General features: G+C 40.2%; 1 protein-coding gene across 3 annotated transcripts; it reads right to left on the reverse strand.

Annotated features, from left to right (window-relative positions):
- LOC109850513 (aconitate hydratase, cytoplasmic) lies at positions 791 to 12,208 on the reverse strand. 3 transcript variants are annotated; one of them, XM_020420530.1, is made up of 20 exons: positions 11,940 to 12,208; positions 11,735 to 11,842; positions 10,846 to 11,006; positions 10,676 to 10,768; positions 10,143 to 10,328; positions 9,856 to 10,017; positions 9,420 to 9,564; positions 9,189 to 9,335; positions 8,948 to 9,000; positions 8,714 to 8,793; positions 8,537 to 8,612; positions 4,901 to 5,086; positions 4,705 to 4,772; positions 4,470 to 4,588; positions 4,248 to 4,369; positions 3,992 to 4,090; positions 3,097 to 3,576; positions 2,154 to 2,252; positions 1,831 to 2,073; positions 791 to 1,200 (listed from the first exon to the last, which is right to left on the reverse strand). In XM_020420530.1, exons 1-20 carry the CDS (start codon positions 12,109 to 12,111, stop codon positions 1,126 to 1,128), a joined length of 2,874 nt encoding a protein of 957 aa, XP_020276119.1. In that variant the 5' UTR covers positions 12,112 to 12,208; the 3' UTR covers positions 791 to 1,125. The 3 variants fall into 3 exon arrangements, with proteins under 3 accessions (XP_020276119.1, XP_020276122.1, XP_020276120.1); XM_020420533.1 differs by lacking the exon at positions 8,948 to 9,000 and adding an exon at positions 9,003 to 9,057 and having other exon boundaries at positions 8,714 to 8,795; positions 9,193 to 9,335; positions 10,885 to 11,006; positions 11,940 to 11,974; XM_020420531.1 differs by lacking the exon at positions 8,948 to 9,000 and adding an exon at positions 9,003 to 9,057 and having other exon boundaries at positions 794 to 1,200; positions 8,714 to 8,795; positions 9,193 to 9,335; positions 11,940 to 11,974.

The following is a 12,500-nucleotide window of genomic DNA, read 5'->3' on the forward strand; positions in this document are numbered from 1 at the left end:
TCTCTCTTGTTCTTGATTGTTCCCCTAATATACCTACTAATAGTTGGGAAACTCAGGTGAAAAAAGTAGAGGGAAATATAGGAGGGAAAGGAGTTGAGGGAAACAAATTGGGGGGAAACATTTTCACCTGATTTTCACTGCCGACCCAAGCAATCCAGATGAAGATATTTTTCCTAATTCCTCTGCTTGCCCTCGCGGGAGAAGGCGGAATAAGCCTTGTTCCGCCTTCTCACGCGTAATAGTAAACCCTTGGGATAACGGGGTTAAACGGGTTAAAATGATCACGTGCGGGTTAACAAACACTTTGGCTTTTTTTATTGTTTGGCAGACTAATGAAGGGTTAAACCCCCTTAACCCTCCATTTACCCCTTTGCCAAACACAGCCAAACAGTACTAAAACTGATCACAATGGATAAAATAAAATTTATTTAACGGGTTAAAAATTTAGTCCTTCAGATTATCAAATGGACTAACTATATTAATCATTCTCTTTTAACCCCTCTTTCTTAACCCTTTGCCAAACAGGGCCAAAGAGAATAATAATGAAAAAGAGAAGAGGGTTAGGCATAGCGAACCCTTGGACACTAATAAATAAGTATAGGCTAAACTATATATATAAATTTATCCTATTCATGTTTTTCACAAAACAACATAAAATTTGGAAAATAATGATTTGACCTTTTAAAAATTTCCGAGTCTGTTCAATAAAAATCACGCCTTCATCGTATAGTAGGAATCAGCCAATCTCCTCAACATCCACTGAAAGATTCTCACGCTCTGGAAACTCTACTGAATAAAACTGAAACATGAAAATATAAAACGTACGCATGGCCAGCATCTGATATTATTGGACAAAAAGAAGACTTAAACATACAACAAAATTCACGCTGAAACCTCCCCACAAATTTACAGTAATGCCCATTGAAGTCTCGACGTGACTTCGCAAATTTTATCCCCTGCAACTCTCATCAAGTATTTATTGGACACTTTGATTTCTACTATGATGCTCGGTTTCTTTGTACGTGACGCGAAGACCTTGGGAACATAAAACGTAGCGAGCTTGAGATTATTAGACACGAGTACTTGTATATATATCTCTCTATATAACCCCAGACATGAAGTAGCTCACTTCTGAGATTTGATCAGATTCCTGATGACATAATGAAGAATGCCGCCATGGTCGAAGTAAGCCAACTCCACCTGCGAAAAACAGTTTCAGTTCAATTAATGCAGGAACAAAACAGCGAGATGAATAAGATGGAACCAAGCAAATCAGTGGGGGCAGTTCCCGAATTCAAAACTGTAACATATGATAGCAGTGAGTAAACTAAAAGAATAATGATAATCTGCATCTCTCAGTGAGTAAACTTTTGGAAAGGAAGCAGTGAGTAATCCTTCTCTTAGATTTGACTTCCACAAAGATAAAGACTGATTCAAAGAAAATTATACGAAATGGATAGGAGAAGTAATAGATGAGAAGCCGAGGTGGAAGAAATGTAGTCTGTCCTAAACAAACACAGAATGAACCGAGTAGCAGCTCAAAGTGACAGGATAGAGTTTAGCTAAGGCAAGCAACATTTAACTGAATGAACTAAAATTATAAGTCTATGCCCGTCGATAATTTAAATACTTATCTCTTTCCAGTATAAAAGAGAATAATCTTCCACTAATGTTGAAATTAGTGCACGCAAGCTTGAGGATGTTGAGATGAGCTAATAAATGAATTATGCGCGCTCAAGAGCAGAAGCTTATTTTAAAATCAAACTAAACAAAATCCCATTTTTCCAGCGAGTGAAGTTGAGATCCGCAAGATAAAGTAAAATTACGCACCTCAGTATCAAAGCGACAAGTACAAGTGAACGATTTCCCAGCATCTGTTACTACTGTGACATCCTGACCAGGTCGTATCTCGCTGATGTTGCTTGGGAGGTCAATTGAATACCGCTCGTGACCAGTCAAGCCCAGTGTATCAGCATCCTCACCAGGTTTGAAACACAGCGGAATTATACCCATACCAACTAAGTTGCTGCGATGGATTCTCTCAAAGCTCTTAGCAATCACCGCTTTCACTCCCTGAGATGGGGAATAGATACTAAATTAAAAGAGGAAAGTGATATAGGAAATAAACCATTGGTAAGAAAATGATAACACACCAGCAACATTGGGCCCTTGGCAGCCCAATCCCGTGAGCTTCCACTACCATATTCTGCTCCGGCAATGACTATGGTGTCATGCCCATCAGCCTTATACCTCTGTGAGGAAAGAAATATTCACATTAGGAAGTAGCAACATCAGGTACCACCTCAAATTATGGTTTGAATTAAGCTCACCACATCATTTCATGACATTACAACATGAAAACCATACGACCCGGGACTTTCTAACTATCAACAAACAAATGCAAATTCACTGCTGAAATAAAACTGGAACATCTTTTGACTTGCTGATATCCTTGATAGTTAAAACTATGTCAAAAATTCATGTAGTTCCTTGAAGATGCAAGTAATAATCAGACATATTACAGATTAAAAAGATTCCTTAAAATATGAATATAAGAGAGGCATTGTTCTCCTGATGGTAGAAGCTTTTGATATTTCACGCCATTTTTACTGCAACATACCACTTTTGATTAGCTATAACTTACTATGAGGTCCTTAAATCCTTGATAACCAACATAATACATTTAATAATAGCTTCATAACGATCTAGTTCTCTTAGCCAAATCTGATATATCCATCATTCTCCGAAACTTGATTATCCAATGTCTTTTTAAAACTACATATTTAAAAGTATGATGGTGACAGCAATCAGACAACTGTTCAGTGACTACAGTCTCTAAAAAACCAAAAATTATAGAAAGAAGAAATTTTTGCAGACCTGCATTTTGAAGTTACAACAAAAGGAGCATTTCAGTCAGCTTGTAGAAAAAGATTTACGATCTACTATTCCAAGTACTCTTATGTGTCCAATTATTTGTCCAAACCAGAACAATAATGGCACTTATGCAAGCTTGCTACAATTCAATGCAAGAACTATATTATAAAGATAAAACAGTCAGCCGGTCCGACGCTTCTAAGATGTCGAGTAGGAACTCACCATTGCCACATCATACACATAAAGCTTCTCGCCTGTTGGAATGTGGATTGTCTTTGGTCCCACTTCTCCCTTCAAAAGTTTATTCACAATGCGAATGTTAGCAAAAGTACCCCTAGCCATCACTTCATCATTGCCACGACGGCTGCCATAAGAATTGAAGTCTTTGCGGTCCACTCCTCGCTCAACGAGGAACTTTGCAGCTGGGCTATCCTTGTGAATGCTTCCTGCTGGTGAAATGTGATCGGTTGTAATACTATCTCCAAAGTTCAACAAACAGTAAGCATCTTTCACTCCATGGGGTCCAGGTGGATCCATAGTCATATTTTTAAAGTAAGGGGGCTCGTGAATGTAGGTAGAACTAGGATCCCATGAGTAAAGAGTTGAGGCTGGGACTGAAAGCTGGTTCCACATTGGATTGCCTTTAGTAATTGCCTCATAAGTGCTCTTGAACATATCTGGCAATACATTTGATTGAACAACCTGTGAAAATATACTTTAGGTCAGAAATTAGTAAAAAAAAAAAAATTATTCACTGAATCTTGCAACTTTTGTGTCTTATGACGAACGGTGATATTAATGATGTTTGTGTGCTCAAGAAACCATGTCCCACAAAGTGAAAAGTAAAACATTTGTTTCACAAATTCCCCGGAAAATTTGAAAACATCTGTTCACTGAAACTTGCAACTTTTGTCTCTCATGACAAACGATAATATTAATGAAGTTTTTGTGCTCAAGAAACCATGTCCCATGAAGTGAACACAAGACATTTGTTTCACGTATTTTCTGGAAAGATTGAAAAGATATCTGTATCCGGTAGGTCAAGTGGCGCTTATTATGTATTAGAGTGAGACAAAAAGAGGCCGAGTGGCAAGTTAATGAAGTTCTGTTGCATTACCTCCGCTATTTCTTCTGAAGATGGCCATATGTCCTTGAAATATACATTTTCCCCATCCTTTCCTGTTCCAATTGGTTCTTTTTCGAAATCAATGTCAACCTGAAGATGTTAAACAGGCAAAAACTCAGAGAGCATCGCAGTTACATGCAAATTGCAGGTGTGCAGCGAAGGAACTACTCTCCACTGGCATATGAGCCCAGAAGAATATGAACACGAGTAATTCTCATCCACAAGCATGAAAAACTAGTATAATTACCGTGCCAGCAAGAGCATATGCTACAACAAGGGGAGGTGAAGCAAGATAATTCGCACGAGTGAGGGGATGGACCCGGCCCTCAAAGTTCCGATTTCCAGAAAGAACGGCAGCAGCAACAATGTCTAACAAAAGCAATATCATATATGATGTATGAGATTTCTAATGAAATATTGAACAAAAAGAGATAAAAAACAGGGGTACAGAAAATAGAACTGAGGCTACCATTTTCTGTGATTGCTGAAGCAACAGATTCATCAAGATCTCCCGAATTTCCAATACATGTTGTGCAACCATATCCAACTATATGAAAGCCTTGCTGATTAAGATACTTCTGTAAGCCACTGGAAGTAGAAGCAAAAAATAATGTGACATTCATGAACTTAAGACTTATTGAATGTATATTTAAAAAGAGGGAAAACATGAGCCACTTAATCTATTCGATTCAGAAATCTAGTACCTCTTCTGTAAATATTTTGTAACAACTCCTGAACCAGGGGCAAGACTTGTTTTAATCCACGGTTTGACCTGGCAATTCAGTACTGAGTTACTCGAAAAAAACAAACAAAGAAACAAATGCAGCAGAGAGGTCAAGATGTGCATCACTTAGAAACTAACAAGTTTAAACTGAAATAAAAATAGAAGCAAAAACTGACCTCAAGACCTAATTCACAAGCCTTCTTTGCAACAAGGGCAGCACCAAGCATGACACTAGGATTCGAAGTGTTGGTGCAACTTGTAATGGCTGCTATGACCACACTGCCATGTCGAAGCTCTGCAGGTTGTCCGTGAAAAGAGAACTTTACAACTTTTCCTTGTGATTCCTTTGGTACTGCAAATCCCTGACAAAACAAATTCAAACACTCAGGAAAAACATATATGATAATAATCACAGAATGTGGTAAGATATATAGAATTTAATTGGAACTTTATGATGTAAACACCTGAAGGGTGAGGCATGAGCAAAATCTACATGATGTACCACAAATTTATAACTATTTTGGTGTATTCTCAGTTTTAGTAAAGCAATTCAGATGTATTACTCTTCACAACATTATTGAAATTCAAGCGAAGCTACTAGATTGGCAAGAAAATACAGAAGTTGGGGAAGTACATACATCAAACAAGTAGCAGGAAGATAGACCATATGTTAGAAGTTCTGCAAGTGAGAACTTACTGCATTGATCATTTATTTTATATACAAACTAAATGTGACCCTCAATGTTGGTTTTGGAAGTGTGAAGACCGAAACATGAAGAAGAAATCATCAAAGAAACAGAAAAACCCAGATCGGTTGACCGACAAGCTTGGTCCAGGACTGCAGGAAAACAACCCAGAAATTCACTCTGGCCGGTCGACCGAAGCTTGATGACGGTCGACGGAGAGTGGTCATCCGGTCGACCGAAAACGTGCACAAAGACCCTGTAAGAAACTGACGTTCTTGCCGGTCGACCGACTCGCATGGTCCGGTCGACCGAAAGCGGTTTTTCCAGTTTCCTAAATCGTTTGGGATTCTATTTTGGGCTGGGTTTATATATATATCCTAATATGTTTTTAGGGTTATGCTAGGGCTTGTTGAACACGAAAAAGAGGGGTTTTGACGGCTCTTTGAGATTAGAAATCTTAGAGAGAGAGAGCCAATTGTGAGCATTGTAATCTTCTTCAATTAATCAAAGAATTGTGTGGTGTGGCTCCCGAGGATGTAGGCACGTTTGTCGAACCTCGTTAAATCTGGTGTGTTCCTTCTTGTTTATCTTTCCTATAATTTTTTTTATTTGCAGTGATTTTCCTACTTGTTAAACTCTTAGCACAAGATCCGAAAGGGCACAGGTTCGATTGATTATTTCGAATCCCCAACAACTAGTATCAGAGCTTCGTTCAGGAGATTTGTGCAAGAACCATGGCAGAGGAAAATAAATCAAAGATCGAGAAGTTTGACGGATCAGACTTCGCCTACTGGAAGTCGTAGATGGAGGACTATTTATACCAGAATGATCTTTATCGTCCATTGATGAGCAAGGCTAAGGGAAAGGAGGAATCAGACAAGGAATGAGAAATATTGGATCGAAAGACTAGGGCAGATCCGATCGTTACTCGCCAAATTAGTCACCCATAATATATTGAAGGAGAAGACGACGGTGGGGTTTATGTAAGTGCTCGCGAAGATGTACAAACAACCGTCAGCCGTAAACAAGGTGCATCTCATCAAAACGTTCTTCAACCTCAAGATGGCAGAAGAATGCTCACGATGCACCTCAGCGAGTTCAACACGTTAGTTGATCAATTTATCTCCGTGGACATCATGTTTGATGATGAAGTGCAGGTCCTATTGATTCTATCGCAGTTACCGGATAGTTAGGCAGATTGCGTGATCGTAATTAGCAACTCGACGGGAAATGAGAAGTTAAAGCTGAGCGAGGTTATTAACATGATTTTATCTGAGGAGGTTAGAAGAAAATCGTCCGAATCAGAAGGTTCAGTTCAGCCTTAAATCTCGAACAGAGAGGCCGAAGCTAGAAGAAGGGTAACCAGAACAGTAATCGGTCGAAGTCAAAGAAGAAGAGGTTGAACTCGAAGGTTAGGCCTATCAAAGAAAAATGTTGGAACTGCGACCAGGAAGGCCATATGTCTTCAATCTGTAAATCACAAGAAAAAGGATGCGAATGAGTAGGAGACTCATATCGTGCCAAGATGCATTGATCCTTGCTATGGATAGCAATTCTAATTCATGGGTAATTGATTCAGAAGCCTCTTTCTATGCCACTGATAATAGGATGCTTCTTCAAAACTATGTAGCAGGGGTATTTGTGAAACTATACTTGGGGGATAACGAGGCTCGTAGTATTGTTGGAAAAGGCGACATGCATATTCAGATGAAAGACTCTAAATGGAATCTGAAGAATGTCAGACACATACCAAAGCTAAAGAGAAATCTTGTTTCGATAGGTCAGTTTGAAACAAAAGGCTATATTTTAATATTCACCGGAGATTCGTGAAAAATCTTCAACGGTACTATGATGGTTGCCCGCGGCAACAAAACAAACTCTCTATCTCACTTCACATGCGAGTGACACCATTATAATTACAGCTGGCAATGAGAGTGCAGATTTATGGCATAATAGGTTGGGACACATGAGTGAGAAGGGTATGAAGATTCTACTCACAGGGAAAGCCAACTGGCATCGATTCAGTGGAAATTGGTATTTGCGAGGACTACATCTACGTGAAGTAGAAGAGGGTTAGTTTTCAGAAGAGCGGAAGGCCACCTAAAGCTCAGAAGGTGGAGCTTATTCATACAAATGTATGAGGCCCAGCTAACGTGTCTTCTCTTAAGGGTTTGACGTACTATGTTAGCTTTATCGACGCCCCTTAAAAGTCAATTCAAGTTATCTGAGGAGCAATCGCCCAAGACAGATACAGAGAAGGAGAACACGAGTAGAGTGCCATACTCATCAGCCATTGGTAGTCTTATGTACGCGATGATTTGCACGAGACCGAATATCGCCCATGCAATGGGAGTTATGAGCAGGTTTGCAAGCAATCCAAGGTAGCAGTATTGGGAGACCGTGAAGTGGATATTGCGTTACTTGAGACGGACTACGGATATGTCATTGTGTTTCAAGAGGAAAGAATTGGTACTGCGGGGGTACGTGGATGCAGATTTCACCCTGGCCGGTCGATCGAAGCTTGATGACGGTCGACGGAGAGTGGTCATCCGGTCGACCGACACGAGGACTCCGGTCGACTAAAAACGTGCACAAAGACCCTGTAAGAAACTGACGTTCTTACCGGTCGACCGACTCACATGGTCCGGTCGACTAAAAGCGGTTTTTCCAGTTTCCTAAATCGTTTGGGATTCTATTTTGGGCTGAGTTTATATATATATCCTAATATGTTTTTAGGGTTATGCTAGGGCTTGTTGAACACGAAAAAAGAGGGGTTTTGACGGCTCTTTGAGATTAGAAATCTTAAAGAGAGAGGCCAATTGTGAGCATTGTAATCTTCTTTAATTAATCAAAGAATTGTGTGGTGTGGCTCCCGAGGATGTAGGCACGTTTGCCGAACCTCGTTAAATCTTGTGTGTTCCTTCTTGTTTATCGTTCCTGTAATTTTTCTTTTATTTGCAGTGATTTTCCTACTTGTTAAACTCTTAGCACAAGATCCGGAAGGGCACGGGTTCAATTGATTTTTTCGAATCCCCAACACTCAAGAGTAAAATCTATCAAACCCTGATACAAAGAAAAAACAACACCTACAAAGTTGTTAACATAATATAAAAGCCAAAGTCGCACCTTGAATCCCATTTTGTTGTCAAGACAGGCATGCCAATCTGTTTTCATCTCCTTTAACAGAACTCGATCATGAGGTCTGAGATAAGCATTATGAGATACTTACAATTATATATCTAAGGAAAAGAAATAAATTTAGATATACCGGAAGATAATAAGAGAAAACTCCAAAAGCCCGACCTCTTTGGACCAGAAACGCAAGGATCGACCTCAGCAAGGTCCAACTCCAAGTAGGACGAGTATAATCTTTCCTTCTGAGGCTGATTTTCGATAACAAAATAAGTTATCAGCCAACTCTAGGATGTGATAATGTGTACCTAAGTTAGAGAGGAAATTACGTCTACCTCACTATAATCAACAAACATCTTGTTTGCCCGCAATGTGTACCTAAGTTAGAGAGGAAATTACGTCTACCTCACTATAATCAACAAACATCTTGTTTGCCCGCAGATATTCCTCGATCATAGCTCACTATAATCAACAAACATCTTGTTTGCCCGCAGATATTCCTCGATCATAGCCACCTACAGAATAAAAAACAGTTAATTAGATGACAAACAGGTCATTTCAGAAATTCTGAACTTCTACAATATCTTAGGAATTTATCTTGAGTCTTGACAACGTCGTAGGCCATAACTAATGCTAATTTTGACACTCACAGTTTCATCACTTCTTCCAGTCAACCTTAGATACTGTAAGGTAACATGATCTACAGGAAAGAATCCCATGGTTGCCCCATACTCAGGTGACATGTTAGCAATAGTTGCCCTATCAGCCAGTGATAACTCACCCATACCACTGCCTGCAGAAAACGAAGGATTTAAATACAGGAAAGGAAACAGAAGAAAGATTGTATCTATTACTATTCTGATGCATCGCAAGTTACCATAGAACTCCACAAACTTGCCGACTACACCATGCTTCCTCAACATCTGTGTCACAGTCAAAACAAGATCCGTTGCCGTAACCCCATCACGTAGTTTTCCGGATAGCTTGAACCCGACAACCCCAGGCAAAACCATGCTCATAGGCTGTGAAATTAGATCAAACAATAGCAGGGCCTTGGTCAACATGAATGGTTAAAGCAATACAAATAATGACATGATTACTTAATTTGTTTCTTCGTCAAAACAGAAGAACTAGTTGCCTCAGGCAACAGGGCATTTAAAGTCATAACAAGAATCACAGTTAGTTGACATCAGAGGGGCAGTTGTGATGAAACACGAACAAAGAACGATTGCAACAAAATAGTCGAAGTTAGCAGTAGCATTTGTGAATATCCAAAACATGACTATACAAAAAATACAACAGTTTGAGCTCACTTGACCAAGCATTGCAGCCTCCGCTTCGATACCTCCAACTCCCCATCCAGCTACTCCTAATCCGTCTATCATTGTTGTGTGAGAATCAGTTCCAACCACACTATCTGGGTACAACATGCCTTCAGTATTGAAAACAACACGGCCAAGGTATTCCAAGTTAACCTGAAAATTTCCCATCACATCGAAAGCCATATTATACTTTGCATGTCCACACTTAGCATCTCCCTCATGCTCGTTAAGGTAAAAGAAAGGCCCCTGTTCATCTTAGGCAGCAACTTGCAACATACCTGGTGAACAATACCTGAGCCAGGAGGAACAACAAGCATATTGTGGAAAGCAGTAGACCCCCATTTAAGGAAACCAAATCGCTCTTTGTTCCTCTGGAACTCAAGTTCCATGTTTGCCTGAACTGCATTTTCAGATCTTGCCACATCTACCTGCACAGAGTGGTCAATCACAAGATCTACTGGAACCTGAAAGAAAAAAGAACAATGCAAAAGAAGTGAAGCAGCAACCAAAGCAGAAGTTTAACAACAAAAATAAAAGCAAAACTCAATATCAAGCAGCAATATGCAATTCGAATAGTTGCAATAAGGGTTTTCCGCAAGATATTTTCAGTACGTGATTGCGAAAAATCATTACAATAATAAGAAAATCAACCATTCCAGTGAAGCAAGAATACCAAGAGTACAAATTAAGCATACTGGAGTTAATTAAAACTTAGGCCCCTGAGGTATCTGTACCATGAATTTAAAGTAAATGAAACATTGTACCCAAGCAACTAGTAACAAGCCAACATGAAGGTTAGGGATATCATTACCAATGGATTGATCTTATTAGAATCACTTCCTAGCTTGTTCATAGCATCTCGCATACAGGCCAGATCGACAACAGATGGCACACCAGTAAAATCCTGCCAACAACAGAAAAAATGTCAATAAGCAGAGCGCGAAGAAAACGAGGGTATCATCTGTATTCTGTGTGACAAACCTGCAGAAGAACACGTGCAGGCTTAAATGGAATCTCAACTTGCTTTGGGGAGGTATTCTCCCAGTCAATAATCTTCTCGACATCATTCTTTGTGACCTGGAAGTTATCACAGTTCCGGATGGCTGACTCAAGAAGAATCCTAATAGAATACGGTAGCTTGTCTGCACCCCCCCAAAAAAAAAGGTAAAAACTTCTTTCAGATAACCATGTGGCACTGACGCTAGAAATAGGTTTTTTTTAAAAAAAATTGTTGTAAACAACCATATTAGACATAGGAAAGTTTCCAAACTCTAACGCACTTCTTATTTTCTCTCAAAAAGAAGCTCAAAAGAAGCACAAAAGCATAGAATAGAAGATATTTGTCACTTGATGTAGATGACATAAAGAGAAACCCAGAAAAAATTAGGGTGTGCTCGTGCATGTGTCCGACACATGCACATGTATGAAATGAAGGTGTCAAATACATAAGCCGAAACGCAGCAGTATCGAGAAACTTCAACAGTCCTATGTCCAGGGTTTGCAGAGAAGCGATCATCCAATTGACACCCGGTAACAGTGTCTGCGCGTGCGCGCCGCAAGCAGTTCCATACGCCCCCGTCTCTGATTGGTCAGCCCCACACTGCATGAATGGAGGCTAGCACAACTGCAAGCATACCTCTACTAATTATCATACATCTTTTCGACAGGCACATTCATCAAATCTACTTATCATACATCTTTTCGACAAGGGTTAGTAAAAATCGAAAGCCTAATTGAGACGTAAACCCTGTCCCCCTCCACCCCCCACAAGGCAAAATTAAACACACGCACACGAAACGCGCACGCGCGCGCAGCACAAAGATTGGAAAAAATGAAGTAATTGAGATTAATTAGAAATTAGAGAGTTTACCGACTCTTGGGTCATTGAGAGCAGGCAAACTGTAGTACTTTCCGAACTCTCCTCCTCCTCCCGGCCTCGGAAGGCTTGTCAACACGCCTTGAAACGCATGATCGGTGGCTGGATGAGAACAAATAATTAAGTAGTCAGCGCGCAGATTTCAAAAAAGGAAAAAAAAAACTAAAACCTATGTACTTAGTAGAACAAGAACTACTACCAAGTGTAGCCATTCTCCTCTCGAATCGCCCGGCGACGGCGAGACTGATCGATCTCGAAGAGCTCAGAGCGCCGGCGGGAGCTGCGGCTTTCAGAGAAGAGGAGGAGGAAGAGGAGGAGGAGAGCTTTCTGACGAGCGACGAAGAGGGAGACGAGGTGATGGATTTATACATGATGATGATGATGATGATGGGAACGGGATAAGATGATGAGGTTCGTTAGACCGAAGAGGATGGGGTCGGTGTTTAGAGTGGCGTGCCGGTTGGGCTTTTCTTCTTCTTTTTTTTCTTTTTTTTTTTCGTGAGGGCGGAGCTCTGGAAGTTTCCTTTTTTTACGCGCGCTGGAAGGTGGAAGAAGGACACGTGGCGATGGGACAGGCGCTTACGTGGGAGCTGATGTGAGGGTAGTGAAAATGATTTGTGGGGAGTGGTTACTTGGGGTCAGATTAGAGTGGAATGAGGGAATGTAGTTTTTCCAACGGAGTTTAAAAAAAAACCATTTTTGCTAAATAATTAGTAAAATCGGCCGTTTTGCTAATTATTTAATAAGACCGGCCTCTTTT

Source organism: Asparagus officinalis, chromosome 7, assembly GCF_001876935.1.
Source record: "Asparagus officinalis chromosome 7, Aspof.V1, whole genome shotgun sequence".
Classification (NCBI taxonomy): domain Eukaryota; kingdom Viridiplantae; phylum Streptophyta; class Magnoliopsida; order Asparagales; family Asparagaceae; genus Asparagus; species Asparagus officinalis.

Bases quoted from the DNA above. Each gene is read 5' to 3' on its own strand.
- LOC109850513 (XM_020420530.1), bottom strand. From the start codon at position 12,111: ATGTATAAATCCATCACCTCGTCTCCCTCTTCGTCGCTCGTCAGAAAG. The intron at 4,589-4,704 runs GTACTAGATTTC...TTCTACTTCCAG, and splicing joins ACAAAATATTTACAGAAGAG to TGGCTTACAGAAGTATCTTA. The intron at 1,201-1,830 runs GTGCGTAATTTT...TGTTTTTCGCAG, and splicing joins CTTGTCGCTTTGATACTGAG to GTGGAGTTGGCTTACTTCGA.